Source organism: Phacochoerus africanus, chromosome 13, assembly GCF_016906955.1.
Source record: "Phacochoerus africanus isolate WHEZ1 chromosome 13, ROS_Pafr_v1, whole genome shotgun sequence".
Taxonomy (NCBI): Eukaryota; Metazoa; Chordata; class Mammalia; order Artiodactyla; family Suidae; genus Phacochoerus; species Phacochoerus africanus.
This window is the reverse complement of record NC_062556.1, coordinates 66,614,462-66,642,210: the sequence shown is the minus strand read 5'-3', so window position 1 is coordinate 66,642,210 and position 27,749 is coordinate 66,614,462. Positions and strand designations below refer to the sequence as shown.

Sequence of the window (27,749 nt, the reverse complement as noted above, 5' to 3'; positions counted from 1 at the left end):
CAAAGCTAATAATATTTGATAACAGGTCTTGAAACCAAAATAATTACTACTTGCAAACTGAAGACTGGGAATGAGAATCCCACAGCAGTGCTCATACTTGGCAGTTTTAAGTGCTACAGGATGTTATCAATGTGTTTACATTTTATTTACTGATTGTCTTTTTAGGGTCACTCCTGCGGCATATGGCGGTTCCCAGGCTAGAGGTTGAAGCAGAACTGTAGGTGCCAGCCTACACCACAGCCACAGCCACAGCAGATCCGAGCTGCATCTGTGACCTACACCACAACCTGCAGCAACGCTGGATCCTTAAGCCAATGAGCAAGGCCAGGGATCAAGCCTGTGTCCTCATGAATACTAGTCAGATTTGTTCCCACTGAGCCAGGACAGGAACTCCTTAATGTGTTTACATTTTTTTTTGTCTTTTTGCTATTTCTTGGTCTTGGGCCGCTCCCTCGGCATATGGAGATTCCCAGGCTAGGGGTTGAATCGGAGCTGTAGCCACCGGCCTACACCAGAGCCACAGCAACGCGGGATCCGAGCCGCGTCTGCAACCTACACCACAGCTCACGGCAACGCCGGATCGTTAACCCACTGAGCAAGGGCAGGGACCGAACCCGCAACGTCATGGTTCCTAGTCGGATTCGTTAACCACTGCGCCACGACGGGAACTCCTGTGTTTACATTTTAATAGGATTTTAAAATATAGATTTTTGTGATATTTTGCAATAAAAATGAACAACCACAAAAACCTATTGAACCAGTTAAGAGACTCACTGGTCTTACTGACCCAAAGTACTTAGGAGTTATAGAAAATACAGATGACCTACACATTTTTTCTTTTTCAAAAATTAGCTGCATATTTGCTGAAATTCTCTGAAACGAAAAGTGTGCTGACAAAAAAATTTATGCAGAGAGCACTTTGAAACATTTTGGAAATGCTTCCATTATTAAAGAGATTTTTGAGTTAGAAATGATGTAACCTCCAAAAATTCCTATCTGCACTTAAAAACAGAACTTCCCAAGTTATTTAAAAAATTCAAGTTTCTGTGGATTTAGAACTTAGTTAAAACACAAAAATTTAATACATTTCCTATTAGTTTTCAAGAATTGGCTTAATCAGAGTTCCTGATGTGGCTCAGAGGAAACGAATCTGACTGGGAACCATGAGATTGTGGGTTTGTTCCCTGGCCTGGCTCAGTGGGTTAAGGATCTGGCGTTGCCGTGAGCTGTGGTATAGGTCGCAGATACGGCTCGGATCTGGCGTTGCTGTGGCTGTGGTGTAGGCTGGCAGCAACAGCTCCCATTAGATCCCTAGCCTGGGAACCTCCATATGTCGGGGGTGCGGCCCTAAAAAGACAAAAAGAAAAAAAAAAAAAGAATTGGCTTAATGAATAAGTTGAATTGAACAAGAACACCAGCATTACTAGCAGTGGACACGGAAAACTCTGTGCCACGATTTACTAAGCACAACAACATTCTCCCATTTAGTATTATCTTAGGGAGATATTCTTTTCAACCTTTAAAAATGTCACCTAAATGAACCAAATTTAAAATCATGTGTGAATGTGTCAAAAAATAACAAAGCTTATTCAATTATGTTATTGTTTTTAGTGTAACCAAATAGAGTTCTGGCTGTGGATAAAATGCATTTTTAGATGTTTTCATTTACCTTATCCTTTAAAAATAATTTTGGGCATTTAATAATGAACATAGTATAGTGGTATAAGCATTTGCGTTTCATCTACAAACAAAGAACAGCAAAACACCACCTAGAGTTCACTGATTTCTACTTTTACTGGCTAGTTTTTAAGTTAGATTATGCTTCCAAAACTTTACAGATTAAGAAAATAAAACTCACAATTTTCAAGTAAACTAGCAAATTATTTCTCCACATGGAAAAATAGTTTTAAAGATCAATAGGATAGTACTGCATGTGCATTTCACAAACATCTGCAATTTTTGGCTTTAAATGCAGATTTTTTTTTTTCTTTTTAGGGCTGAACCTGCAGTATATGGAAGGCTAGGGGTCTAATTGAAGCTGCTGGCCTATACCACAGCCACTGCAACATGGGATCTGAGTCACATCTGCAACCTAAGCCACAGCTCAAGGCAATGCCAGATTCTTAACCCACTGAGTGAGGCCAGGGCTCGAACCCACATCCTCATGGATGCTAGTCGGGTTTGTTAACTGCTGAGCCATGACGGGAACTCCACAATGGGAATTCTTCAATGCAGAATTGATAACACTCTCATTTCACACATGATAAATGGTACTCAAGTACTTGTGCATCTTCCTCCAAGATTCCATTTAACAAAATATATGTACTCATTTTCTTCTACAACACAATGATAAATGCGTTTGCATACTTACCTATTAAATTCCTGGCCAACTCTGCTGCAATATCACAAATTTTTTTCCTCATGCTAGATTGTGTTTCCATTTGAATAATCATTAGTAGCTCACTCTTGATGGCAGTCTGAACATCAGTGGGAAGAGTTGGATAGACTTCATCAAACGCAGAGGACAAAAGACGTCTTAGGAGAACGGCAGCCATTTGTCTAGCCTATAAATAGATAACACTGTTAATAACTTCGTGTCTTACTAGAGAAGAAACTTCCAACAAACTATGTCCACTCTGCCACTGATGTATTTTACTATTCTACTTTTACAATTTATTTCAAAAGCACTTCGTTAAGTTTTTTTTTTTTTTTTTAAAGGTAAAAGATGTAAAAATCTCTCTAATCACATTAGTCTATAAGCAGGAAATGCCACACAAATGGTATTTTTCACAGCTGAGGAAAAGCCCTGAACATATTAGATCTTGATTAGGAACACATATCTTAGCAATGACAAACCTTTAATTCCTGTTGTAAATATATTCTTCGGAAAAAAAACAAACCTTAATATAAATCACAAACCCTACAATGCTCTTTTCTTACCTCTCTATATCTGGCTCTTATTCTAGTACATAAAGTGCCTTTCCTACCTAACCTTAGGCTTCCTTTCATTAACTTGAGATAAAATGTTTTCAAATCCATTTATGTGTGCACTTCATTCATGCAAACATTACAAGTTACCAATACCTAAAAAGTACTAATCTCAATCAATGCATATACTTATCCCATTTTCAAATCTGTAAAACGTATTTAAATTCAGTATAATATTCCTTCAGATTATTAAAAGAAAAGCTGAGACAGATGCTATTCTAAAATTTTATATTGGAGTTCTTGTGTGGATTAGCGGTAATGAACCCAACTAGTGACCCACGAGGATGTAGGTTCAATTCCTGGCCCCACTCAGTGGGTTGGTTATCTGGCTGTGCTGTGAGCTGTGGTGTAGGTCACAGACACAGCTCAGATCCCATATTGCTGTGGTGTAGGCCAGCAGTTGACCTCTAGCCTAGGAACTTCCATACGCTGCAGGTATAGCCCTAAAAGCAAAAGCAAAAAAAAAAGCCAACAAGCCATTGAAAATATTAAACCCCAAACCCAATTTTTCATGTTCTTTTTTCCTTCAGTGCAGGTACTCATCCCTATAATTACTTTGAGACTGTGACCAACAACAAACGAGTTAAGCCATACAAATAAAATTTGCCATTCCCCATTTATTTCTCACTGAGAAACACCAGAATCACTTTTGGCAGAGAGCAAACTTTTTAAAAAATTTAACTTATGCTCTAGAAAGGATTCAGAGGGGTTAAACAGTGATTAAAATTTATGCAATTCTGTTTTGTTTTGTTTTTAGAATGGCATCTGCAGCATATGAGTTTCCAGTTTAGGGGTTGAATCAGAGCTGCAGCTGCTGGCCTATGCCACAACCACAGCAACTCCAGATCCAAGCCACATCTGTGACCTACACCACGGCTCACGGCAAGGCCAGATCCTTAATCCACTGAGCGAGGCCAGGGATTGAACCCTTGTCTTCATGGATACTAGTAAGATTCGTTTCTGCTGAGCCACTATAGGAATTCCATGTGCAATTCTTCTTATACATACACTGATCTGTGATGCCACAATCAAGATGCTGAAGTTCATTCATTACCATCATCCAATTCCTAAATCAAAGCAAGATCTAAATAGGGTTCAATACAGGTTTTCAAAAATAAAATTTAATTTTCATATTATTCTGGCTTTAAAATGTTTTGCAGCTAATGTGCATCAATTTTTAAAAAGTTAAACAGTCAACTGTTTTATTAGAGATTTAAGTCACTTCTATGTTTGTTCTTTATATGTGACATTTATTTTGAATTAAAGAAAACGGGTATGTTACACAAGTGAAGAAGTGCCTTTTATCACCTGTTTTTAAAAACTAGGGCACTTGTATAGCGTTTTCTAGTGTTATCAGCAAACACTAAATCGCCAGTTTAAACTGACTGACTAGAAGTCAGGTGTAGTTCTATGTATAAGATTAGTCTGATTTCATTTCCATCATGTGTTAATGTAAGCACTTTATATATAGTGTGACTGTTAGCAATGAAGCTTCAGTTTACAAATATTAAATGCCATGTTTCCTAGGTGGAATAAGTTTTCTAGACTTAGGTATTTTGATGTCTTTTCCATAATAGAGGTCATGCAACTAACATTTACTATAATCACGAATATTACTTTTGGAAGTTCCCTTCATGGCTCAGCTGTTAACAATCCTGACTAGGATCCATGAGCACTTGGGTCTGATCCCTGGCCTTGCTCAGTGGGTTAAGAATCCAGCGTTGCTGTGAGCAGTGGTGTAGGTCACAGATGTGGCTCAAATCCTCGTCACTGTGGCTGTGGTGTAGGCTGGCAGCTGTAGCTCCAACTTGACTCCTAGCCTGGGAACGTCCATATGCCAAGAGTTCGGCCCTAAAAGACAAAACAAAACAAAACAATCACTTTTGAGAAAATTAGTTGCTCAATGCATAGAAAAGCAGTAAGGAAAAAGAAGTTTTATAGCTAAAGAAATCACCTAAATTTAATACTTTTATGTAATGATTTAAGAACCACTGTTTTTGTTTTTTTTTTCTTTTTAGGGCCACACCTGTTGCAATATGAAGTTCCCAGGCTAGGGGTCAAATTGGAACTGCAGCCGCCGGCCTATACCACAGCCACAGCAATGTTAGATCTGAGCCATGTCTGTGATCTACACCACAGCTCATGGCAACATTGGATCCCTAGCCCACTGAGCAAGGCCAGGAATCAAATCCACATCCTCATGGATACTAGTTGGGTTCATAACCTGCTGAGTCGCAATGGAAACTCCTAAGAACCACTAATTTTAAAACATTCTGGATATGTCATCTTACCTGGGGGAAATCTCATTCTTAATAGAGAATACATCAAAAAAATTCTAACTCCAAAGTAGCTTTTAGCAAAGAATTAAGTTCAAAGTTCTGTTCATGCCTATGCAGTAAACAACAGTTCCCATTAGCCACTCTGACCACCATCTAGTCCCCAACTTGTCTGTAAGAAAGTCATACTCAAGCATTAGAGTAGTACCTCCTCAGCAGCTGTTGTGTTTCGGATGGCCTGTAAGAGGAATGTGATCTTCGACTGGCCTGGGATGTTCTCGTAGGTTTCCTACATGACAAAGAAAAACATCAGAGGTTAGAAAACTTCATGAGTACACAGTGAAAGGAGGTGAGAAGAGCAGGAAAGATCCATGCGTGAGAAGCCACACAATCTAGGTCTAATGGGAAAGTCTTCTGAGACAGAGAACACACTTCCGACAGGTCAGGAAAGAGAGGATACAGAGGGAATTCCTTATCAAGTTCCTTTCCACCCTTATCTCTGATATAGACTTTTCTGATCTATGTACACGTTTTCTCAACTTAGGCTCCTCAGATTAATAAAGCTCAAGGCCTAAGAGAACCAAAAACGTGTTCAATGTGATTTGAGCTACGCTGCTGCAAAGGAAGTGCTCACTCAATATTCCCTTACATCATGGAAAACTGCTTATCTTGTCAACCTTTTTCAGACCAGACGATGTAGAATTGGTTCAAATTACTACTTACAACCAGCAGAGACGTACCCTCAAGATGAAGCAAGTCAGAGAAAGGGCAAGTATTCAAATTCTTTACGCTACATTTTTGTTGAAGCAAGGATTATCCAGAAACTATACTGTATACATCAGTAACTACAGTCAGGAGAAAACTGGCCAGGAAAGTTAACATCATTCCTTTAATATCATTTTAATAGGTCCAGAAATCTAGGTTTTGTGACTCAGGACATTCTTTCCTTCTCCATTAATAATATAAAATGAGAGCAAATTGGTTAACAATAAAAAATGGATACCCATTAAAAGGCAGACTGTCAGAGTGGATCAAAAATAAGGCCTAAGTATAAGATATCTACAAAAGTAAGCTAAGGTATATACACCATTTACATGCATATAATTTCTAATAACAACAGTCTTTTAATGTGGAAAAGAAATCATTATTTTAAGCACACTTGGAATTGTTTTCCCCAAGAAGCCTCTTAATAAAGAAATAAATATATTCTCATCTATCCACTTTAAAGGTATAATGTAGCCAACATGTTCATTTCTTGGCAGTCTAAATTCAAAGAGCTTGTCTACTCTGCAACAGCTACCACCCCCTAAAATCTACCTAGTTTCTCTCTGAACAGAAGGGAAGAGGACAGGGAGGGAAAACTGCGCTCCTCTGAGTCTACACCGCCCATTTGTCTGGCGCTCTGTGGTTTCCCCCAGATACCGACAGGTGAGGAAATAAAAGCTCACAAGTTAAAAGACTTGCTCGAGGTCACAGATAATAAATAGCAAAAAGGCCAACTGTACCCCAAATCTCCCTGGCACTGAATGCTCTCTCTAGGTTTCACCTGAGGCCTGACTCCAGCAAACAACCGATTTTGTGTACTCACTGTTACACAGTCGTCAAACTTCTGAAACATATCTCAGTCTGGGGAAGAACACAATTTGGGGAAAAGAAAATTCAAAATCTTCTGATAATCTCAAAGTTCCTCTCTAGCACATAAGCAAATAGGAACCTAACAATGCTGAAAAACTGTGACAAAAAGTATTCACAGCTGAGGAGAGAAGATGGTCTGAATTTATTTATCCAGAAATGAGATAATTTATGTAAAGATATTCACAAGATGATTGCAAATATGGATATGTACCTTGACATTTTTCATTTAATCTTTATCAAAGCAACTCAAAAACCAGTATATTTTTTTCATTTAATCAAGTCAATCACAGAACAATAAAAATGTCCTTTTATCCCTTGTCCTAGCTTTGCCGCTAATGCCCTGTAGATGCTCTAAGTTTAACACTTAAATTTCCAGTGGTCTAAATCAAGTGGGGAAAAAATTCTCCATTAAGATAGCACAGAAAACGTGTTATAAACAGTAAGCCAAATATTCAAGTCTATCCCATAACAAATTAAAAGCCAATGGGAGGAGAGTGTAGTATGACATCTGACTCCCGAGAGAGGGTTTCCTCCACTTGCTCTATGCCAGGGTGACAAGCCAGGCCCAGTAACACATTTACACCATGACACTGGTCATGGATAGAGTTTGGCAAAAAGGTCATAGCCATAAAATCAAGACCAAAGGAATAACTTTTCTTAACCTAAGTAGACTACTCAGTCTACTTAATCTAAACAAAGAGATGGTATCTCTTCTCCATTGTATTCCCAGCACCTAGCACATCAGAGTATGGCAAACACAAAGGATTTTCCTAAGAATATTCCCAGCACTAGTCCAGGCAGGGTCAGTGAATGTTACCAGTGTCACTGCAAATAAAAGCGCAATTAACATTTGATACCACCATACACAATCACATAATAAAAAGCCGACTTCTCCTCCCCTGCACAAGGGAGAAATGCTAATATGCACTCACCTGGCTCACTCCATACTATTTATGGCAAGCCCACCTCGTACACAGACATGTAAAGAGGGGACCAACAACTTTATTACCTAGTCAACACCCTGGTTCCTCAAAAGTCAGGGGAAATTGTCAATATGCTGCCCTCCTTCAATTCAAGTCTCATTAATGAAGTGCTGTACTAGAATCAATGAGGAACAAGTCAATGGAATAAGTTGAGAATATAAAATCCACAATTAGTGAAATACTCAGGACTTATGTCATAAAAATGTCAAGTCATGAAGTGCCATGGACATACAACTTTGGAATACCTGTCAATTATCTGTTCCATCACTCATTCATGTTAATTATTGAGTCTTGAGACTTAGGGGCATTTAAATCATATCAAATATCAGAAACATTTGTGGTAAAGTTAATGATCAAATTTTTTAAAGATTTAATAAAAATAAGATATAGAGCCTATCAAATAGTTTACACCATGGAAAAAGCTTTAAAACTTTTTAAAGTTTTGAAGCCATTCAATGATTTCAACAAAATATAGCAAGTCTTTTACTGCATTTGACTTCACATTTGAATATAAAACAAGTCACCGCAGTCAACGGTTTGGTATTTATGTGTCAACTAAGTATTTTTATTTTGACTGAGTAAATTATAAAGGTATTTACTGACCCCTTGCCAATCCTTTAGTTCAAAAAAAATTCTTTTATTTGCTATACCAGACTGTAATATTCATTTTATTTACTTTGCTTGCTTATAAAAGGCATTTCATAAGGCATTACAAAAAAAAAAAAAGAGATGGTATTAAGGTATTGTTATGCACAGCCATTTCTCTTTCAAATATGTTTCTTTCCTGAGAAGTTCTATTTACAGACCAGTTTAGTGGTATATGTGCCAGGGACCTTCCACTCATTTGCCATTTTTTTGTCAAGTTAAGGAAATTCTACAATGTAGTACTTATTTTACATATTAGAATATTCCCAGCATATACAATCAAAGTAAAAATATAGTATGTGAATGTTTTCACTAAGAATAAAAAGAGTAAGAGAATAACAGTACTCATTTTCAATTGTTCTTTATGAGAAAATGTGCTGAATGCTGCTAACTATCCCCAAAGTGATGGGAGTGATAAAAGATTTACAACAGGCACCAATTGGAATTCAAGCTGAACCAGACATTGGTATTTAGTTCAATAGAAGAGAGATTCCCCACTAGGCTTGACAATAGAGACTTAAGCAACTGGAGGGAAGAGGGAGAATTAAACTAGCTTACTAATTACAATGCTGTTCTGCTTTGTAACACATGGAAATTTCTATTATGGGTTGGGATTAAGAACTTACTTTAGTGAAGAATTACCTCTAGAGTTAGCACAAAGCATTAAAAAAAAATTTTTTTTTAATAGGCTCATCATATCCCACTGACAGCAGTGGAAATTGAGGCAACTAATAAATGCACATGACTTTTAAGGACAAATATTCCACAAAGAAATCTGGCAAAGCCTGAAAAGATAGGTATAGATGTGCTCCTATGTGCAGCACTATTTTTAGGAGTGGACACTGGAAGCCTCAATGTCCATTCATAGGTGGTTAGCAGAGTAAACTCATCTATAGTTGCTTAAGAACAAACAACAAACAAACAAACAAAACCCCTAAGGTGACAAAGTGAAACACAATGAGTGAAAATTCCAGGTTGCACAAGAGGATGCATATTAAAAGCCCATGCATGTAAAAATTAAATGTATACATACACTCTCATAAAGATATCTGCAAGAAAGATTCAACACTCAAAAGTGTCCTTTGGGGAATGGGATAAAAAACTATTTGCAGCTTGAATTTTTACCCTGATTATGTATTACATGTATAGTAAATGAATCGAAAAAGTCTTTAAGAATAAAGTTGATAACTGTTTAAAGTGCTTTTCATAGGAAACTGAACTTCCAGTGTATATACTTTACAGATCATAAAACCACTAAGCATAAGCGGCAGATCCTCAATCTGCTGATGTTGTGATTTTAAAGACAACTACAAATCCCAGAGCCCAGAGGAGGATCTGTCCCCCAATTTCATTAACTATGCGAAAGTCCATTTCTATTCTGTAAAAACATCTGGCTGAACATGCTCCACTGAATCTTGTAAAAATCTTCCATCATGTGGTGGCAAAGAACTCCATATACAATCAGGTTTGAGGATAGGGTTAAATAATGCACTGCATAGAAACTGCAAAGTTTCTGCCCTTCCCCTGAAGTGTCTCAAATCGCATCTCCACACCGACTTAGTACTAACAGTCTTCCATAGAACCAAGCGCACGATACTCCCACTTGGTAAATACCTACTTGCAGATAACTCTGAAATACTGTCTCTTGAAACTTTATTAACAGCTCCACACTTTGGAGGTCAGGAGCCAGAGGTGGTTAAAAAAAAAGATTCAGGTTGATTTAGAGAAATTAAAAGCTTAAACATATGGCACTGGCCCAGTTAAGACAACGAAAAGTCCCAGGACATCCCATTTATAAGAACACAACTCTCTAGAGATCAAGGAAAATTTATCTGATGGATGAGCAAAGGGAGGTACAAGATGCTTAGAAAGAAATCCTAAAGGCAACTTCACACAATTGGGGGGTGGCTGGGGAGGGAAATCCGGCTTCTGACGTTAGGAACCAGACAGAAAAGGGACTAAATGGAAAGAGACAGAGGGAAGCCGAGAAGGCAAGGCACACATTTCAATAGGAGCGAATGGGGACAAGAGGGACAGACGGCGTGTGAAGAGTGAGGGGCAGGGGAGAAGCAGGGGTGACGGGTCAGGGAGAAACCAGGGTTTGGGGGAACCAAAGGGCTGGACAGGGTGCAGAGCGCCGCTGGAAGGGCTGGGGAGGCTCCCAGCAGGGGAAAGTGAGAAAGGAGCGAGGGGAGCCCCGGGGCCCGCCCCACACCCCCCATCCCTCCCTGTCCCTGCCGCCCGGCTTCCCCATCTGGGCGGGGGCAGCATGTCAGTAGCAGCCGCACGTGTGTGAACCGCGGCGACGAGGTAACTGGCGCCGGGCACCGCGGCTGCAAGGGCCGGAAGAGCCCGGGGGCACCGCCGGGAGCCGCGGGCCACCTCACACGTGGGCTGCGCGGCCGCCGCCCGGCCGGCCCGGCCTGCGCGGCAGCGGCGGAGCTGCCGAGGCCCAGCGGGCGGCGTCAGGGGAAGGGTCGGCGCGCCGGCCGGAGCGCGAAGTCCGGGGCGGCGAGCTCGGTTACCTCTGCCTGTTTCCGGACCACATTGTCGGGGCTGAGCAGGTTTCCCAGGAGCAGGTAGAACTGTTGCTGCTCCGCCGCGGCCGCCGCCATTGCGCTAGGCGTGAGAGAGAGAAGGAGGGAGGGGAGACAGGCGCTGTGAGGCGCTCTGGCGGGCCGGCGGGAGGGGCGTGGGCGGGCCCAGCGCGGGGACCGGCACCAGCAGCGGCTTGGGGCTGGGGGGCCGGGCGGGAAAGGGCGGGGCAAAGGGGAAAGGGGAGGACGGGGCGGGGCCTCGCGACCCCTCACCCCGCCGCGGCCACCGGCGCCAGCGTCCCATTGGCCCTGAGCGCGGGGGGCGGGGCCGAGGCCTCTCCTCGGGGGCCGCGCCGATTGGCCACGCACCCTGCAGTGCCGTCACTGGCGGCGCGCGGCGGGCCGCCGGGCTCGGCGCGGGCAGGGTCGGGCGGGGACTCGGCCGCTCAGCTGTGGCTGCCGCTGCGTGGTGGGGAGGGCGGGAGGAGCCGGCTGGCCGGCCTGGCGGCTGCGAGGGGCGTAAGGCCCGGCTGGGGAGGAGGGGCCAGCTCCAGAGCGCGGGAGATTTCGGCGCCCCGGGCTGGCCGGCCTCCTCCCCCGCTAGCCGGCTAAGCTCCTCCCTGCGACCTCGGGAGCGCCCCCAGCTCCAGTCCTTCCCTCTCCCCCTCCACCCCGGCCCCAGAGACCCTAGATTCCCCATCCCAGAAGAAGGGAGGGAGTGGATTTCGAAATCCAAAATCCACTTCCGACTTAAAGTCCACCCCCAGCTCCACAGATCCTCGCACCGGTTAGACCCTCCGACCTCCCCAAGGGCTATGACTCAGGCAGCCCCTTCCTCCCGACACCTCACTGGTGACTCACGCGCTGGGCTTGCCCGGAAGAGGGGTTACTCAGCCCCGGGCTCTCCGGCCAGGCCTACCCACCACCAGCCCGCTGTCCTCTGAGATGTACACGGAGCGCATTTGCCTCCCCCTCTTTTACCACCCTAGGATCCTTGGCTATTCCTTTGAATTCCCTGTTTTGAGGTCCCAGTTTTTCATTGGTTGGGGGAAAGTTAAGACCCTCTTCCTTAAAGAAACACTGGTCTGTAGGATTTAAGTCTCAGTAGGTGTTTGATAAACACCGGCCCATAGGGGGCTCAGAGACCTGGTTTCAATTGCAGTACACAATGCTGAGATAATACATCCAATCTGCCCTTACCGTTGGAGCTCCCCAAGGCTGAGAGAGCAGTTGTCGAAGGGCACTTTTGTTGAGGCCCTACTGTGTCCAATGCAGTGGGCCAAGGGTGACAGTGCAAAAAGTGACACAATTCATTTTTGCCCCAAAAGACACATTTCTAGTGAGAAGTTTCCTCATTGGGTACAATAGAGACTACTACACTCTGGTGGTCCATGGTATTTAACTTGGGGAATTTAATTTCCTATTGACTATTCTGTTGAGGTTCTGGTCTTTGAAATCCTACTTTTATTTATTTACTTTTTTGTCTTTTTTAGGGCTGCACCCAGGGCACATGGAGGTTCCCAGCTAGGGGTCGAATTGGGTCCAAGTGCATCTGTGACGTACACCACAGCTCATGGCAATGCCAGATCCCCAAACCACTGGGCAAGGCTAGGGATCAAACCCAGGTCCTCTTGGATGCTAGTTGGGTTCATTAGCCCCTGAGCCATGACAGGAACTCCTCAACATTTGCTTTTGAATGAATAATAAATCTTGGCTGTACACTAGAATCCAGGCCATTGTGTTCAGAATCTCTGGGCTGAGCCTTGAGATCCACTTGAAACTATGACTGCCCGCCAAGATATTTTAAAGGATTCTAACTGATTGTGGAGAAAACTCCCTCAGAAAGTTTTATCTGTGACAATGATAGGTTTCTGTATAAGAAGTCTGCCGCCCTAGCTTTCTAGAATTGATGTTTTCCAGATGTGACAATTTGTCATTCTCATGACACATTATTTCTTTAAAGACAGATCATTATCTACATTAATTTGGGATAGTTTTTCTTTCTTTTTTTTTTTAGGGGGGGAAGCAGTGCCTGGATTCTGAGGAGGTTTTTCCCTCACCCAAGGTTATTAAGATTTTGAGAATTACATACTAAAACAATCATTTTTAATGACTAGGTGTCCAGTGAAGTGAGAAAATTGCCTGTAGGCTTGATCAGGGTATGAGCTGATCTAACACCTGCATTTTATAGGCAGTGACTCTGTAGATTACATATATTTGTTTAATAATTTTTTTTTGTCTTTTTTTTGCCTTTTCTAGGGCCGTTCCTGCGGCATATGGAGGTTCCCAGGCTAGGGGTCCAATCGGAGCTGTAGCCACTGACCTATGCCAGAACCACAGCAACGAGGGATCCGAGCCGCGTCTGCAACCTACACCACAGCTCAGGGCAACACCAGGTCCTTAACCCACTGAGCAAGACCAGGGATCGAAACTGCGTCCTTATGGATTCTAGTCAGATTCGTTTCCACTAAGCCACGACGGGAACTCCCTCTCAGTTTTATATATGAAATTCATATATATTCATTTATATACGAATATCTGCAGGTGGTTGGATCCAGTTTGGGGAGGCAGTAGAATTTGGAGCTCGGAGCACAGGTTCCAGAGCCAGCCAGAATCAAAGTTCAAATAATGACCTCACAACGTACTTGCTGCTTGATCTTGCCCAAGTTATCTTTTTAAAGCCCCAGTTTTCCTCTTCTATAAAATGAAGAGGTACTTTTTGCCATATCTTAAAATACTTGGCACAGGGCCTGGTACAGAGCAAATGCTTAAAAAATGTTAGCCATGATTACTAATGCAGATTGGAACCTCCAAAATTTGTAAATTTAATTCTGACTGCTCATCTACCTGTTAGATCATCATGTTTTTATACTCCTATTACAGAAGCAATGCGTAATAATTGCGGTTAAGAAAAAAATTTTAGGAGTTCCCATCATGGTGCAGTGGAAGCAAATCTGACTAGGAACCATGAACTTGTGGGTTCGATCCCTGGCCTTGCTCAGTGAGTTAAGGATCTGGTGTTGCCGTGAGCTGTGGTGTGGGTCGCAGACACGGCTCGGATCTGACATTGCTGTGGATGTGGTGTAGGCCCGTGGCTATAGCTCCAATCTGACCCCTAGCCTGAGAACCTTCACATGCAGCAGGCGCGGCCCTAAAAAGACAGGAAAAAGAAAAAAAGAAAAAATTTTTAGGTTTGATTTGATCATCATAGAGGATTTCGAGGCCGTTTTCAGCCTTAAATACTGGTGTAGTAGCTACCAGTCATTATGGCTATTGATCATTTGAAGGTGTGGCTAGTTTGTGCTAAGGTGTGCTTCGAGTGTAAATTCCAAAGACTTAATAGGAAATTAACAATAAGAATTTTATATTGGTCACATGTACAAATGATCATATATATTATATTTTATTTATTAATAAACTATAATTATTAACTATATTAATAAATTTGGCTGCTTTCTTTTTTGGCCATGCCCGTGGCATATGGAAGCTCTCAGGCTCAGGAACAAATCCAATCTGCTGCTACAATCTATGTCACAGCTTCAGCAAAACTCAATCCCCAACCCACTGTGCCAGGCCAGAGATCAAACCCTCCCTACCTGAGAGACAATGCCAGTTAACCCAGTATGCCACAGTGGGAACTCTCCTGCTTTTTTTTTTTTTTAATATGTGGCTACTAGAAACTTTAAATTTTACATATGTGATTCGCATTTGTGATTCACAATTTATTTCTACTGGGTACTATTTTCCTAGAGGATAAAATAACCAACCAGCTAAACACAGGTGTCCTACATAATTTTTCATTTAGATTTAGGAAGTGACTTGTCACCAAGGGAAAAATCAATTACCTTATAGTTTCCGTTGCTTCCAGTTTTCCGACTTGATTCTCAGGGGTTTGGAGACATGGTACAGTATTTTCTGAGCAGTGTTCCTTGCTTAGGAATTTCTTTTCCCTGCTGGTTTGACATTAGACAGATTTGTGAACCTTTAGAATGTAAGATTCTAGATTTTATCCTATGGAATATATCCTTATAGGTTAAAACAAGGTCTGATTAAGAGATGGGAGAAGGAAGAATACCGTTGTTGTTGTTATTATTATTATTATTATTATTATTTTATTATGGTCAGGCCCAGGGCAAGCAGAAGTTCCCAGGCCAGGGCTCGAACCTGAGACACAGCAATGACAATGCCAAATCTTTAACCAGTAGGAAACCAGGGAACTCCACTTATTATTTTGATGTTGATTATTTTCATTTAAATGTGGTAAATGGATCTAAAATCCATCACTTGCTGCATTTTAATACCTGAGATAAAAATATACTGGGAGTTCCTGTCGTGGATCAGTGGTTAACAAATCCGACTAGGAACCATGAGGTTTCGGGTTCGATTCCTGGCCTTGCTCAGTGGGTTAAGGATCCGGCGTTGCTGTGAGCTCTGGTGTAGGCTGCAGATGCGGCTTGGATCCCACGTTGCTGTGGCTGTGGCGTAGGCTGGTGGCTACAGCTCCGATTAGACCCCTAGCCTGGGAACCTTCATATGCCTCGGGAAGTGGCCCTAGAGAAGGAAAAAAGACAAAAATAAATAAATAAATAAATAAATAAAATAAACGGGAGACTTGAAGAACACTGTACACTTACTAGACCTAACAGACATCCATCTATGGGCCACTCCATCCAAAAACAGCAGAATACACATTCTTCTCAGGTACACAGGGAAGATTCTCCAGGATATATCATATGCTAGACCATAAAACAAGCCTCAGTAGGTTTAAAAGGATTGGAAGCATACAAAGTATGTTCTCCTTCCACAGTAAAAGGAAATTAGAAATCAGGAACAAAGGGAAATTCACAAGTAAGTAGAAAGCAATCATCACAGTCCTAGATAATAAATAGCTTGAAGAAGAAATCCTAAGAGAAATTAGGAAATACTGAGATGAATGAAAATAAAAATACAAGATACCAAAACCTCTGGGATGCAGTGAAAGCAGCTCTCATAGGGTCATTTGGAGTCATAAACATATTCATTAAAAAGGAAGAGAGATCTCACACCAATAATCTAACCTAATTTCCTAGAAACTAAAAAAAGGGCAAACTAAACCCAAAGCAAGCAGAAGAAATAAAAAAGATAAGAAAATAAATGAAATAGAGAAAAGAAAAAGAATGTAGAAAAAATTATTTCTCTGAAAAGATCAATAAAATTGACAAACTTTGGGCTAGATTGAACAAGAAAAAAGAGGACATCAGTACCAAACTTTCAGAAATAAAAAGAATTATAAAGGCATACTATCAACAATTGTAGGACAAGAAATTAGATAACCCAATGAAGTGAGAAAATTCCTAGAAAGTCACAATTTCCAAAGTGAATTCAGGAAGAAATAGAAAATCTGAATAGACCTCTAACAAGAGATTGAATTAGTAATTTTAAAAAACTCCTCATAATCAAAATTCCAAGACCAGATGACCTCACTGGTGAATTCTACCAAACATTCAAAGAAGAATTAACACTTAGGTTTTTTTTTTTTGAGCCTGCAGCACATGGAAGTTCCTGGGCCAGGGATCAAACCTGTACCATGGGAGCGACCTGGGCCACTGCAGTGACGACACTGGATCCATAACCTACTGAGCCACTATGGAACTCCAGCACCAATCCTTCTTAAACTCTTGCAAAAAATAGAAGCAGTGAACACTTCCTCATTCTATGAGAACAGTGTTAACCTATTACCAAAACCAAAGAAAGACAGCTCAAGAAAACTTCTTACCAATTTAAATATTGATGCAAACATTCTCAACAAAATATAAGCGAAATGAATCTAGCAACATATAAAAAAGATTATATATAATGACCATGTTGAATTTATCCTAGGAATGCCCGCTTGGTATAATATAGGAAAATCAATCAATGCAATATATTAATAAAGTATAAAGAGCACATAATCTTCTCAACTGATCTTTGAGAGAATCCAATCCCCTTTCATGGTAAAAACACTCAACAAACTAGGAATAGAAGGAAACTTCCTCAAACTGATAAAAGCCATCTATGAGAAACCTACAGCTAATATACAAACTGGGAGTGGTGGCGGTGGTGGGGAAGAATGCTTTCTCAATGAGATCAAGAATAAGACAAGAATAATGTCTATTCTCACCATTTCTCTTCAACATTGTACTGGAGATTCACAGATGACATGATCTTGTATAGAAAAAAAATCCTGATCAATCTACAAAAAATGCTATTAGAACAAATACATGAATTCAGCAATGTTGCAGGACACAAAATCAATGTACAAAAATCAGTTATATTTCTATACATTAGAAATGACCAATCGGGGAGTTCCTGTTATGGCTCAGGGGAAACTAATCTGACTAGTATCCATGAGGATGTGGGTTTGATCCCTGGCCTCGCTCAGTGGGTTGAGGATCCAGCATTGCCGTGAGCTGTGGTGTAGGTCACAGACAAAGCTCAGATCTGGCATTGCTGTGGCTGGGGCGTAGGCCAGCAGCTACAGCTCTCATTTGACCCCTAGCCTTGGAAACGCCATATGCCGTGGGTGCAGCCCTAAAAAATAAAAAAGAAATGACCAATCAAAAAATGAAATTAAGGAAATCCTATTTTTAACAGTGTCAAAAAATAATACAATACTCAGGAACTAATTTAACAAAATAAGTGTAAGACTTGTAAGCTGGAAATCATGAAACACAGCTAAATTTATGAAGATTTATGAAATAAATGGAAAGATATTCTTTGTGCATGAATTGGTAGACTTAATATTAAGGTGGCAATACTCTCCAAATTTGTCTGTAGATTTAAAGCAATATCTATCATAACTTCAACTTTTTTCCCAAGAAATGGACAAGCTGATTCTAAAATTCACGTGAGCCTCAAGCAACTACAAATAGCCAAGACACTCTTGAACAGAAAGATGAAAGACTCACCCACTGATTTTAAAGATCACTATAAAGCGACAATGATCAAAACACTATGGACTGGCATAAGGATAGACATATAGATCAATGAATTGAATGGAGAATCTAGAAACAGACCAATTGTGGCCAATTGGTTTTTCACAAGGGTGCCATGATGGTTTTTTATGTTTCAACCTGACTAAGCTATGGTGCCCAGGTGTTTGGTCAAACACTAGCCTAGATGGTGCTGTGAAGGTGTCTTGCATGTAACACTTACAAGTAGTCAATCTAAATAAAGCAAATTCCCCTTCATAAGGGGATCTCATTCAAGGCCTTGACAGCAAAGACTGAGGTTTCTAGGGGAAGGAGCAATTTTGCATCAAGACAGCAACATGGAAAAACCTGCTGGCTTGCTCTGCAAATTTCAGACTCCAAACTGCAAATCAGCTTCTATCTGAATCTCTACTTGTTTCCCCACCCTACAGATTTCAGACATCCCAGGCCCTACAATCATGTTAGCTAATTCCTTAAAATAAATCTCTCTAGAATATATACTATTGCTTCTGTTTCTCTGGAGAATGCTGATGAATAGAGGTACCAAGACCATTCGGTGTGAAAGAATACTCTTTTTTTTCCCCTTAGAGCTACACTTGCAACATATGGAAGTTCCCAGGCTGGGGGTTGAATCAGGGCTGGTCTACACCACAGCCACAGCAACATGTGATTCGAGCTGCATCTGCGACCTACACCACAGCTCACTGCAATGCCAGACCCTTAACCCACTGAGCAAGGCCAGGGATCGAACCTGCATCCTCATGGATATTAGGTTTGTTACTACTGAGCCACAATGGGAACTTCAAGAAGAGTATTTTTATAAATGTTGCTGGTATAATTGGACATCCACATGCAAAAGAATGAAGTTGAACTGCTACCATACACTATAAATAAACCTCAAAATGAAGCATAGACCAAAATGTGGGAACTAAAACTACAACATTCTTGGAAGGAAACATAATATCAAGTCTTTATGGCCTTGGATTAAGCATTGATTTCTTAGATGTGACACCAAAATTATAAAAGACAAAGGAAAAAAAATTAACTTCATCAAAACTAAAAAACTTTTGTGATTTGAAAGAAACCATCAAGAAAATGAAAAGATAGGCGTTTTCTTGTGGTACAGTGACTTAAGATTCTGGTGTTGTTACTGAAGTCTTGGGTCACTGTTGTGGCCTGGGTTTGATCCCCGGCCTTGTAAGTTCCACATGCTGTGGGTGCAGCCAAGGGAAAAGAAAGAAAGAAAGAGAGAGAAATCACAATTGATAAAATGGGAGAAAATGTTTGCAAATCTTATATCTAACAAGTAACTTGAATCCGAAAGATGTGGTATATATACACAATGGAATACTACTCAGCCATAAAAAAGAATGACATAATGCCATTTGCAGCAACATGGATGGAGCTAGAGAATCTCATACTGAGTGAAATGAGCCAGAAAGACAAAGACAAATACCATATGATATCACTTATAACTGGAATCTAATATCCAGCACAAATGAACATCTCCTTAGAAAAGAAAATCATGGACTTGGAGAAGAGACTTGTGGCTGCCTGATGGGAGGGGGAGGGAGTGGGAGGGATCGGGAGCTTGGGCTTATCAGACACAACTTAGAATAGATATACAAGGAGATCCTGCTGAATAGCATTGAGAACTTTGTCTAGATACTCATGTTGCAACAGAAGAAAGGCTGGGGGAAAAATGTAATTGTAATGTATACATGTAAGGATAACCTGACCCCCTTGCTGTACAGTGGGAAAATAAAAAAAAATAAAAAAAAATTAAAAAAAGAATATATAAAGAACTGTCACGACTCATTAGCAAAAAATAAAAATAAAAAAATGGGCAAAACCTTTGAATAGGTACTTCCGCAAAGAAGATATAGGAATACAAACAGTTAAGTGCATTAAAGATGCTCAACATCATTAGATATTAGGGAAATGTTAATTGAAATCACAAAGAGATACCACCTTATGTCCACTAGGATGGCTATAAAAAAAAAAAGCAAGTTTTGGTGAAGAGGTTGGTGGAAAAACTGGAACCTCATACACTGCTGATGGGAATGTGAAATGGTGCAGTCATTTTGGAAAACAATCTGGCAGTTCTTCAAACGAGTTCCCACATGACTCAGCAATTCTACTTCTAAGCTTATGCTTAAGAGAAATAGAAGCATATGTCTACACAAAACTTGTACTTAAATGGTCATAGTAACATTGTTCATGATAGCCCCAAATGATTAACAGTCTGAATGTCCATCAACTGATGAAGAGATGAAATGTGGTTCATCTGCACAATGGGATGTTATTTGGCCATATAAAGAAATGAAGTACTGATGCATAGTACAACATGGATGAACCTTAAAACTATTTTAAGTACCCGACATAAAAAGTCATGTATTTTTTTTGGTCAAATGTCCAGAAGCAGCAAATCCAGAGAGACAGAAAGTAGATTAGTGGTTGCCAGGAGCCTAGAGGAGGGGCAGCAGAGGAGGGGAGGGGATGTGGAGTGACTGCTAATGGATATGGAGTTTCTTTGGGGGGATGAAATAGCTTGGAAGGTGATGGCGGTGATGGATGTACAACTCTTGTAAATATACTAAACATTCAGGAGTTCCCGTCGTGGCTCAATGGAAACAAATCCGACTAGGAACCATGAGGTTGTGGGTTCAATCCCTGGCCTTGCGCAGTGGGTTAAGGATCCAGCGTTGCCATGAGCTGTGGTGTAGGTCACAGATGCGGCTCAGATCCAGAGTTGCTGTGGCTGTGGTGTAGGCTGACAACTGTAGCTCTGATTAGACCCCTAGCCTGGGAATGTCCAAATGCCGTGGGTGTGGCCCTAAAAAGCAAAAATAAATACATAAATAAATATATATATACACATATACACTAAACATCAATTGTACACATTAAAATAGTGAACTTTTTTGGTATGTGAATTACAGCACAACAAAGCTGATATTTTTTTTAAAAAAAATGCTTTTCTTTATAAATCTGAAGAAAATTGACCCAGATCTCAAGTACTGACTTTTTTTTTTTTTTCTATTTTCACAATATACTTTGCTCCATTCAGAATACATGGATGGGAGTTCCTGTTGTGGCTCAGCAAGTTAAGAATTGGACTAGTATCCTTGAGGACATGGGTTCAATCCCTGACCTCACTCAGTGGGTTAAGGATCCAGCATTGCCATGAGCCGTGGTGTAGGTTGCAGATGCAGCTCAGATCCCGCGTTGCTGTGGCTGTGGTGTAGGCTGGCGGCTACAGAGGCTACAGCTCCTATTCGACCCGTAGCCTGGGAATGTCCATATGCTATGGATGTGGCCCTGAAAAAAGAAAAAAAGACAGAATACATGGATGATAACATTCATAGCCCTCAAAACTTCTGAGCATTCCTAAACCATTATCTGGGAGGAGAAGGAAAGGGGAGATTCAGATATGATTTAGTCTATATATCATCCTCTCCATCTATTTGCTATTTATATACCTTACATTTTGGGCATAACACACATGCATTTTACCTCATGCATTATGATGACATACACAGTGTAATATGAATTGTGACATCAATCCGTATCTCAAGTTTGCATCTACTGGCAGGACAGATTTTTAACAATCCACAGATAATGAGAAAGAAAGCAGAAACCTTCATGATAGTTCATATTCTTCTATTTTATATGTAGTACAATGTGTAGTACTGTTTCATGTTATGTTTTATTAGTGTTTATTTAACAAATAAATTTCATATATTCATTTTTAAGCAAATATTTATCAGGCTTCGTCCCTGCAGTGGAAATACTAGGCTGTGGGGATTCAGTCATGAGCACTTGGACTTTCGTGGAGTTGATAATCTTTTGAAAGAAGCTAGACAGTGCAGTACACTGAGTAGGTAATTTCATATAGAGACAAGTGGAAAGAAGAGATAATGGGGTCAAGAAGACGGGTCGGGAGTTGGGTGATGCTTTAGGAAGAGTCTTTTGAGGGGAGGTGATGTTTGAGCTGAGACCTGAATGATTAGGAGACAAGAAATAGGGGAAATTCCCCCAAACAGAAGAAACATCAAGTACAAAAGCCCTAAGGGAAAAATGAGTGATGTATTCCAGCGAGGAAAGGAGTGGGTAGCTGGAGGGCAGTATGTGGTGAGGAAAGAGGCTGGAAGATAAACAGGGACCAGATGTCCTAAGGGCGTGTGATGGTCTATGGGAAGCCCATGGGTTAAGAAAGGGCTATGACCTGAAAACCAAAGATTGTTCTGGCTGCTCTATGGGAAATAGACTGTAGGGGGGAAGTGAGGAAGCTGGGGAGCATTAGGAGGTCACTGTGGTACTTGAGGTCAGAGAACATGATGGCTCGGATCACAGTGCTGATCCGGGTTGGAAGTGGTCAGATTTAGACACTTTTGGAAATAGAGCATAATGAAGCGTGCAGAGGCCAACTCAAGTTTTGTGGGACTTGAAACTTACACAATTTGAGGGCTCTCTGTAAGAGAAAATTAAAATCTGGACCCCATATGTGATGCCTTGCAAGAATTCTGTGCAAGTGAAAGGTGAGGCAGCTTAAGCTTCATGAGCTTCATAGTGGAGCCTCCTTCTCTGGTGGGAGTGAGATGGAGGAGTCAAGGATGCCTATTTTTGGAGTCTGAGCACTGGTCATGCCATGAAGATGCGGATGTATTTGGGGTAAGAGAAGAAAACAAGAGTTGGGTTTTTCATGGTAAGTTAGAGATGCCACTGGGCATCCAAGTGAGCGGGTCCGGCAAGTAGTTGGCTAGAGGGGCCAGGAGATCAGAAAGAGGTCAGGGCTGGAAATGTCAACATCAGTCACCACGATCATGGCACTTAAAGCTAGGGAAGTGGATGACATGGCCTGGCAAGGAGAGAAGTGGGCCACGGACACAGCCCCGAGACACCCCAACACCAGACGTCAGGCAGAGGAAGTTTCAGATTCATACATAATTCAAATATAATCCTAAGAGGGAATTGACACATTGCACATGTCACCTTAAATCTCATTCCCTTTTGCTCTCTGGTGGCAAGGGCTTCTTTAACAGCTAGAATCCACTAATGAATATAAAGATAGTTGGAAGAGCAAGTAGGCACGAATGTTAAAGAAAAGGTCAATTGCACAGCCTTGTATTTGAGATCATTTTTTACTTTTCATATTTCAGGAAAAGTAATGTTTTCTTGGGGCTATTTCCTCTAAATCGTCAACCGTCCAGCCTTCTTTCAACTTACCTACCTCTCCACTTCTCATTTAAAACACATGCCTTAACAATTAAAATATAATTAAAATCGGAATGGATAAGCAATGAGATCTTGCCGGATAGCACTGGGAACTATATCTAGTCACTTATGATGCAGGATAATGTGAGAAAAAGAATGTATATATGTATGTGTGGCTGGGTTACTTTGCTGTGCAGTAGAAAATCGACAGAACATTGTAAACCAACTATAATGGAAAAAATAAAAATCATTTTAAAAATGTAATTAAAATCACTGGTTAAAGAAATCAGATCAAGTCAAATGCTGTTCTCTTCCCATCTCAATCTAAGCTCTTATCAAATTTTTGCTTCTGCTTGGAGTTCCCACTGTGGCTCAGCAGAAACAAATCTGACTGGCATCTGTGAGGACACAGGTTCGATCCCTGGCCTTGCTCAGTGGGTTAGGATCTGGCATTGCTATGGCTGTGGTGTAGGCCAGCAGCTACGGCCCTGATTATACCCCTAGCCTGGGAACCTCCATATGCAGCAAGTGTGGCCCTAGAAAAGACAAAAAAAAATTGTTTTTTCTTATGCTTAAGTTTTGGCTTGATCATCAACAGTAATAATCCAACCACTTTTAACTAACAGGAAAGAGAATGGGAAAAGTAAGAATGTGTTTTAAGTTTTATCCGCCATACATAGTATTACTAGAATCGTGTTATAAAAATGCTTGTGTTATAGATAAGTAACAAGGACCTACTGTGTAGCACAGGGAAATCTACTCAATATTGTGTAATAACCTATATGGGAAAAGAATATGAAAAGGAAAAAAGAATGGATATGTGTACATGTCTGATTCACTTTGCTGAAAAAAAAAGGAAAAAAAAAAAAAACCCCTAGAGTTAAATTTTTAAAAACGTTTGTGTGGTTATATAAATATTCCATTTTTTTTTCCTTTCTAGGGCCACACCCGGCACAAAGGGAAGTTCCCAGGCTAGGGGCTGAATTGGAGCTATAGCTGCTGGCCTACACCACAGCCACGGCAATGCCAGATCTGAGCCATGTCTGCAACCTACATCTCAACTCAAGGCAACACTGGATCCCTGACCCATTGAGCAAGGCCAGGGATGGAAGCTGCATCCTCATGGATACGAGTCAGATTTCCACAGAGTCATGATGGGAATTCCCAGAATTGCTTGTCCTGAAACAAAATTGTTCACTGTCTCTGGGATTTAAGGTCTTCTATTTGCCTGCTTTTTAGAAGGTTTTTTTTTTTTTTCCCTGCTTTTCTTTCTTTCTTTTCTTTTCTTTTTGGCTTTTTTAGGGCCACACCCACGACATATGGAGATTCCCAGGCTAGGGGTTGAATAGGAGCTATAGTCTCTGGCCTACGCCACAGCCACAGCAACACCAGATCCGATCCTTGTCTGCCGCCTACACCACAGCTCCCGGCAACACCTGATCCTTAACCTCCTGATCGAGGCCAGGGATTGAACCTGCGTCCTCCTGGATGCTAATCACATTCATTTCCACTGACCCACGACAGGAACTCCTTTTTCCTTATTTTCATTGTTCCCGTTAGTCAGCTACCACTTATTATAGGTGCTACCAGAAAATGACAGCTGTCTCTACTGGCTGGCTGCCCTCATCATCTGGTTTGCTATGTGTTTTGGAAACCAGATAACCAAGTATGTGAAATGGTAGATGAGTTCTCCTGTGGCATAGCAGGTTAAGGATCCAGTGTTGTCACTGCAGTGGCCCAGGTCACTGATAATGGCAAGGGCTCCATCCCTGGCCAGTGAATATTGACATGCCATAGGCACGGTCCAAAAAAAAAAAAAAAAAGTACACTAAATAGGGAGTGCTGAGTATATTTTTCGTAGAGTCCCATGCATAAGCTTTATGACAACTGTTTTGCCACTCAGGTTCAATGGCACCTGGCTTGCCATTTAGGGGTTCTTAACTGTGTTCTAGAAGTCTCACTCTACGAAGAGGCTAACACTATGCCTGGCACAAAGCTGTCTCGTACTAGTATTATGGAGGTTGCAACATATACCCATGTAAACCCAAGTGACGGAACAATGGAACAAAACTGTTTAGCAAAGTCTAAATCAGACTTTATATAATAACAGCACTGCCAGCTCAGATCCTGTGTTGCTGTGGCTGTGGTGTAGGCTGGTGGCTGTAGCTCTGATTTGACCCCTAGGCTGGGAACTTCCAGATGCCACAGATGTGACCCCCAGAAGACTAAATAAATAAATAAAATAGTAGGAGCTTTTTGTTATAAAGGAAAGAACGCAATTAGCAGTGGTTGGCGACGGAGCAAAACATGCCGGAGAATTTTAGGCCTACCTGGGTACTGCAAGGGTCCTAATCAGGGAGAACAGCTGTGCCCGTGCATGGGTCCTGGAAGGAGTTTCTCCCCGGAACCACCTAAATAAAATAAAAACTCATTTCTGGTTCAGGATGGCGACACAGATCATCAGGACAATAATCTATAGTCCTTGGGGCAACTCTAACCAAGGGATGAATCCTTAAGTACACAGCGGCAGTCACCAGCTAATTTAAGACACAGTATCAAGGGACGACTTGTGGTCCTGGGTTTCTCCATCTTTCCTTCTTCTGTTCTCAGAATCACTTTTTCTGGCCTTCTCCCCCCTTGTTGATGCCACTGTGGGGACGCCAGATGATGCGAGGGCCAAAAGGCCCTCCAGGATCTCACATAGAAAGACTTACCCTCCAGAATCACCCTGATTGGTCCCCCAGGATGGATTAAGTTCCTACATTTTTTTCATCTAAATCTCAGGTCCGGGGATTACTTACCGTAGTCAAAGCTGTTCTCAGCGCTATGGTTGCTCCAGGCATGGGACGTCCTAAACCCCACAGTTCCGACCTCATGGCTCAGAGATGTCACCATGGAGACGTCTGACGGCAATTGTGACCCGCTGCAGGTGAGCAGTGCCAGGCTGCCGGCCCTCTTCAACCTGCCTACCATACACGCTTTCCAGGCCATCCCACCATTCACAGATTGTCAACTGACCCAGCTGTCCCCAAAGCCACGCAAGAGACACGGAGCTCTGGTGTTGCAGGACTCAAAACTCATGCTGTTGAGGGCCACTCAGACCCCAACGGTATCACCAGCTTGAGTTTTCACCTCTTCAGTTTCTTTACCTAGGGTTTTAATTGTCTTCTACCACTTAATCCTGAAAAGAGAAGCTGATCTCTCAAATAGACAAATATAAATTTATACAGAAGTGACAGAAAATTCTCTATTCAATAAGTTTATGGCATTTTGGTCTATGGTTTAAGTTCTTTTTTTTTTTGTTTGTTTGTTTGTTTTGCCTTTTCGAGGGCCACTCCTGTGGCATATGGAGGTTCCCAGGCTAGGGGCTGAATCAGAGCTGTAGCTGCCCGCCTACGCCAGAGCCACAGCAACTCGGGATCCGAGCCGTGTCTGCAACCTACACCACAGCTCATGGCAATGCTGGATCCTTAACCCACTGAGCAAGGGCAGGGATCGAACCTGCAACCTCATGGTTCCTAGTCGGATTCGCTAACCACTGCGCCACGACGGGAACTCCTATGGTTTAAGTTCTTATGTGGGACATTACTTTATCAAGTTTGGCTTCGATTGTCCTGAATTTGAACAACCCAGGTTCATGACATTGAGTATTTCATCATTCTGTTTCTTAATGTTCATCAATAATTAATAAAAACCAAACTTTTCAGTTATACAATTGTTTCTTAAGACATATGCAGATTCCTTTGTAGAGGTCACATTTCTTTCTTGGTAAAATGTGAAGTCGAGGCCCTTTCAGGATCTCTCTGGCACCATTCCCTGCTTCTTTGTCTATACTTTCATCACTTGTTGTTTGTTCTGCTGTTTCAGCTCATGGACAGGTGTCACGGCAGTGAGGCGTCCTCATGGCATTTTGCTTAAGGATCCCACCAAGACTCCAAAACCAGATATTTCTCTGATTAAGAATCAATGATTATGGAGTTCCCATCGTGGCTCAGAGGTAACAAACCCAACTAGTATCCATGAGGACATGGCTTCAATCCCTGGCCTCGCTCAGGGGGCTAAGGATTCGGTGTTGCCATGAGCTGTGGTGTAGATCACAGTTGAGCCGCAGATGCCACATTGCTGTGGTTGTGGCTGTGGCTGGCAGCAGCAGCTCCGATTTGACCCCTAGCCTGGGAACTTCCATATGCTATGGGTGCAGCCCTAAAAGTACAAAAAAAGAAAAAAAAAGAATCAAAAATTAATTAATGATTATCAGGTGATTGTAAGACATATGCATAACATATTAAAGGCATGAATCCCAGCCATTCCTCCCCAGCCCCTGGGAGACTGACCAGTTTTCGGCTGGCCTTGGCTGCCCTGGCTGACCTTTGGGCATTTCAAACTTAAACCAAAGACAGGATTCCGGGGAGTATCTATTGATTTCTTGTCGGCAGGTGCACATGTGGAAAAATAGTTGAGTAGGAAGCATGATGGTGGATAAGAGTAGGCTAGAAAATCAGGTAGAGTGTTCCCGTT

General features: G+C 41.6%; 1 protein-coding gene across 1 annotated transcript in view; it reads right to left on the bottom strand.

Moving 5' to 3' along the window:
- Positions 1–11,199, bottom strand: part of IPO5 (importin 5) — a 41,467-nt gene extending 30,268 nt beyond the window's left edge. Inside the window, exons 1-3 of the mRNA XM_047755932.1 lie at positions 11,053–11,199; positions 5,473–5,553; positions 2,372–2,564 (exon numbers count right to left, since the gene is read on the bottom strand). Coding sequence (XP_047611888.1) covers positions 2,372–2,564; positions 5,473–5,553; positions 11,053–11,142 — 364 coding nt within the window. The 5' untranslated portion in view covers positions 11,143–11,199. The remainder of the gene's footprint in view (positions 1–2,371; positions 2,565–5,472; positions 5,554–11,052) is intronic.
- Between the last annotated feature and the right edge of the window lie 16,550 nt (positions 11,200–27,749).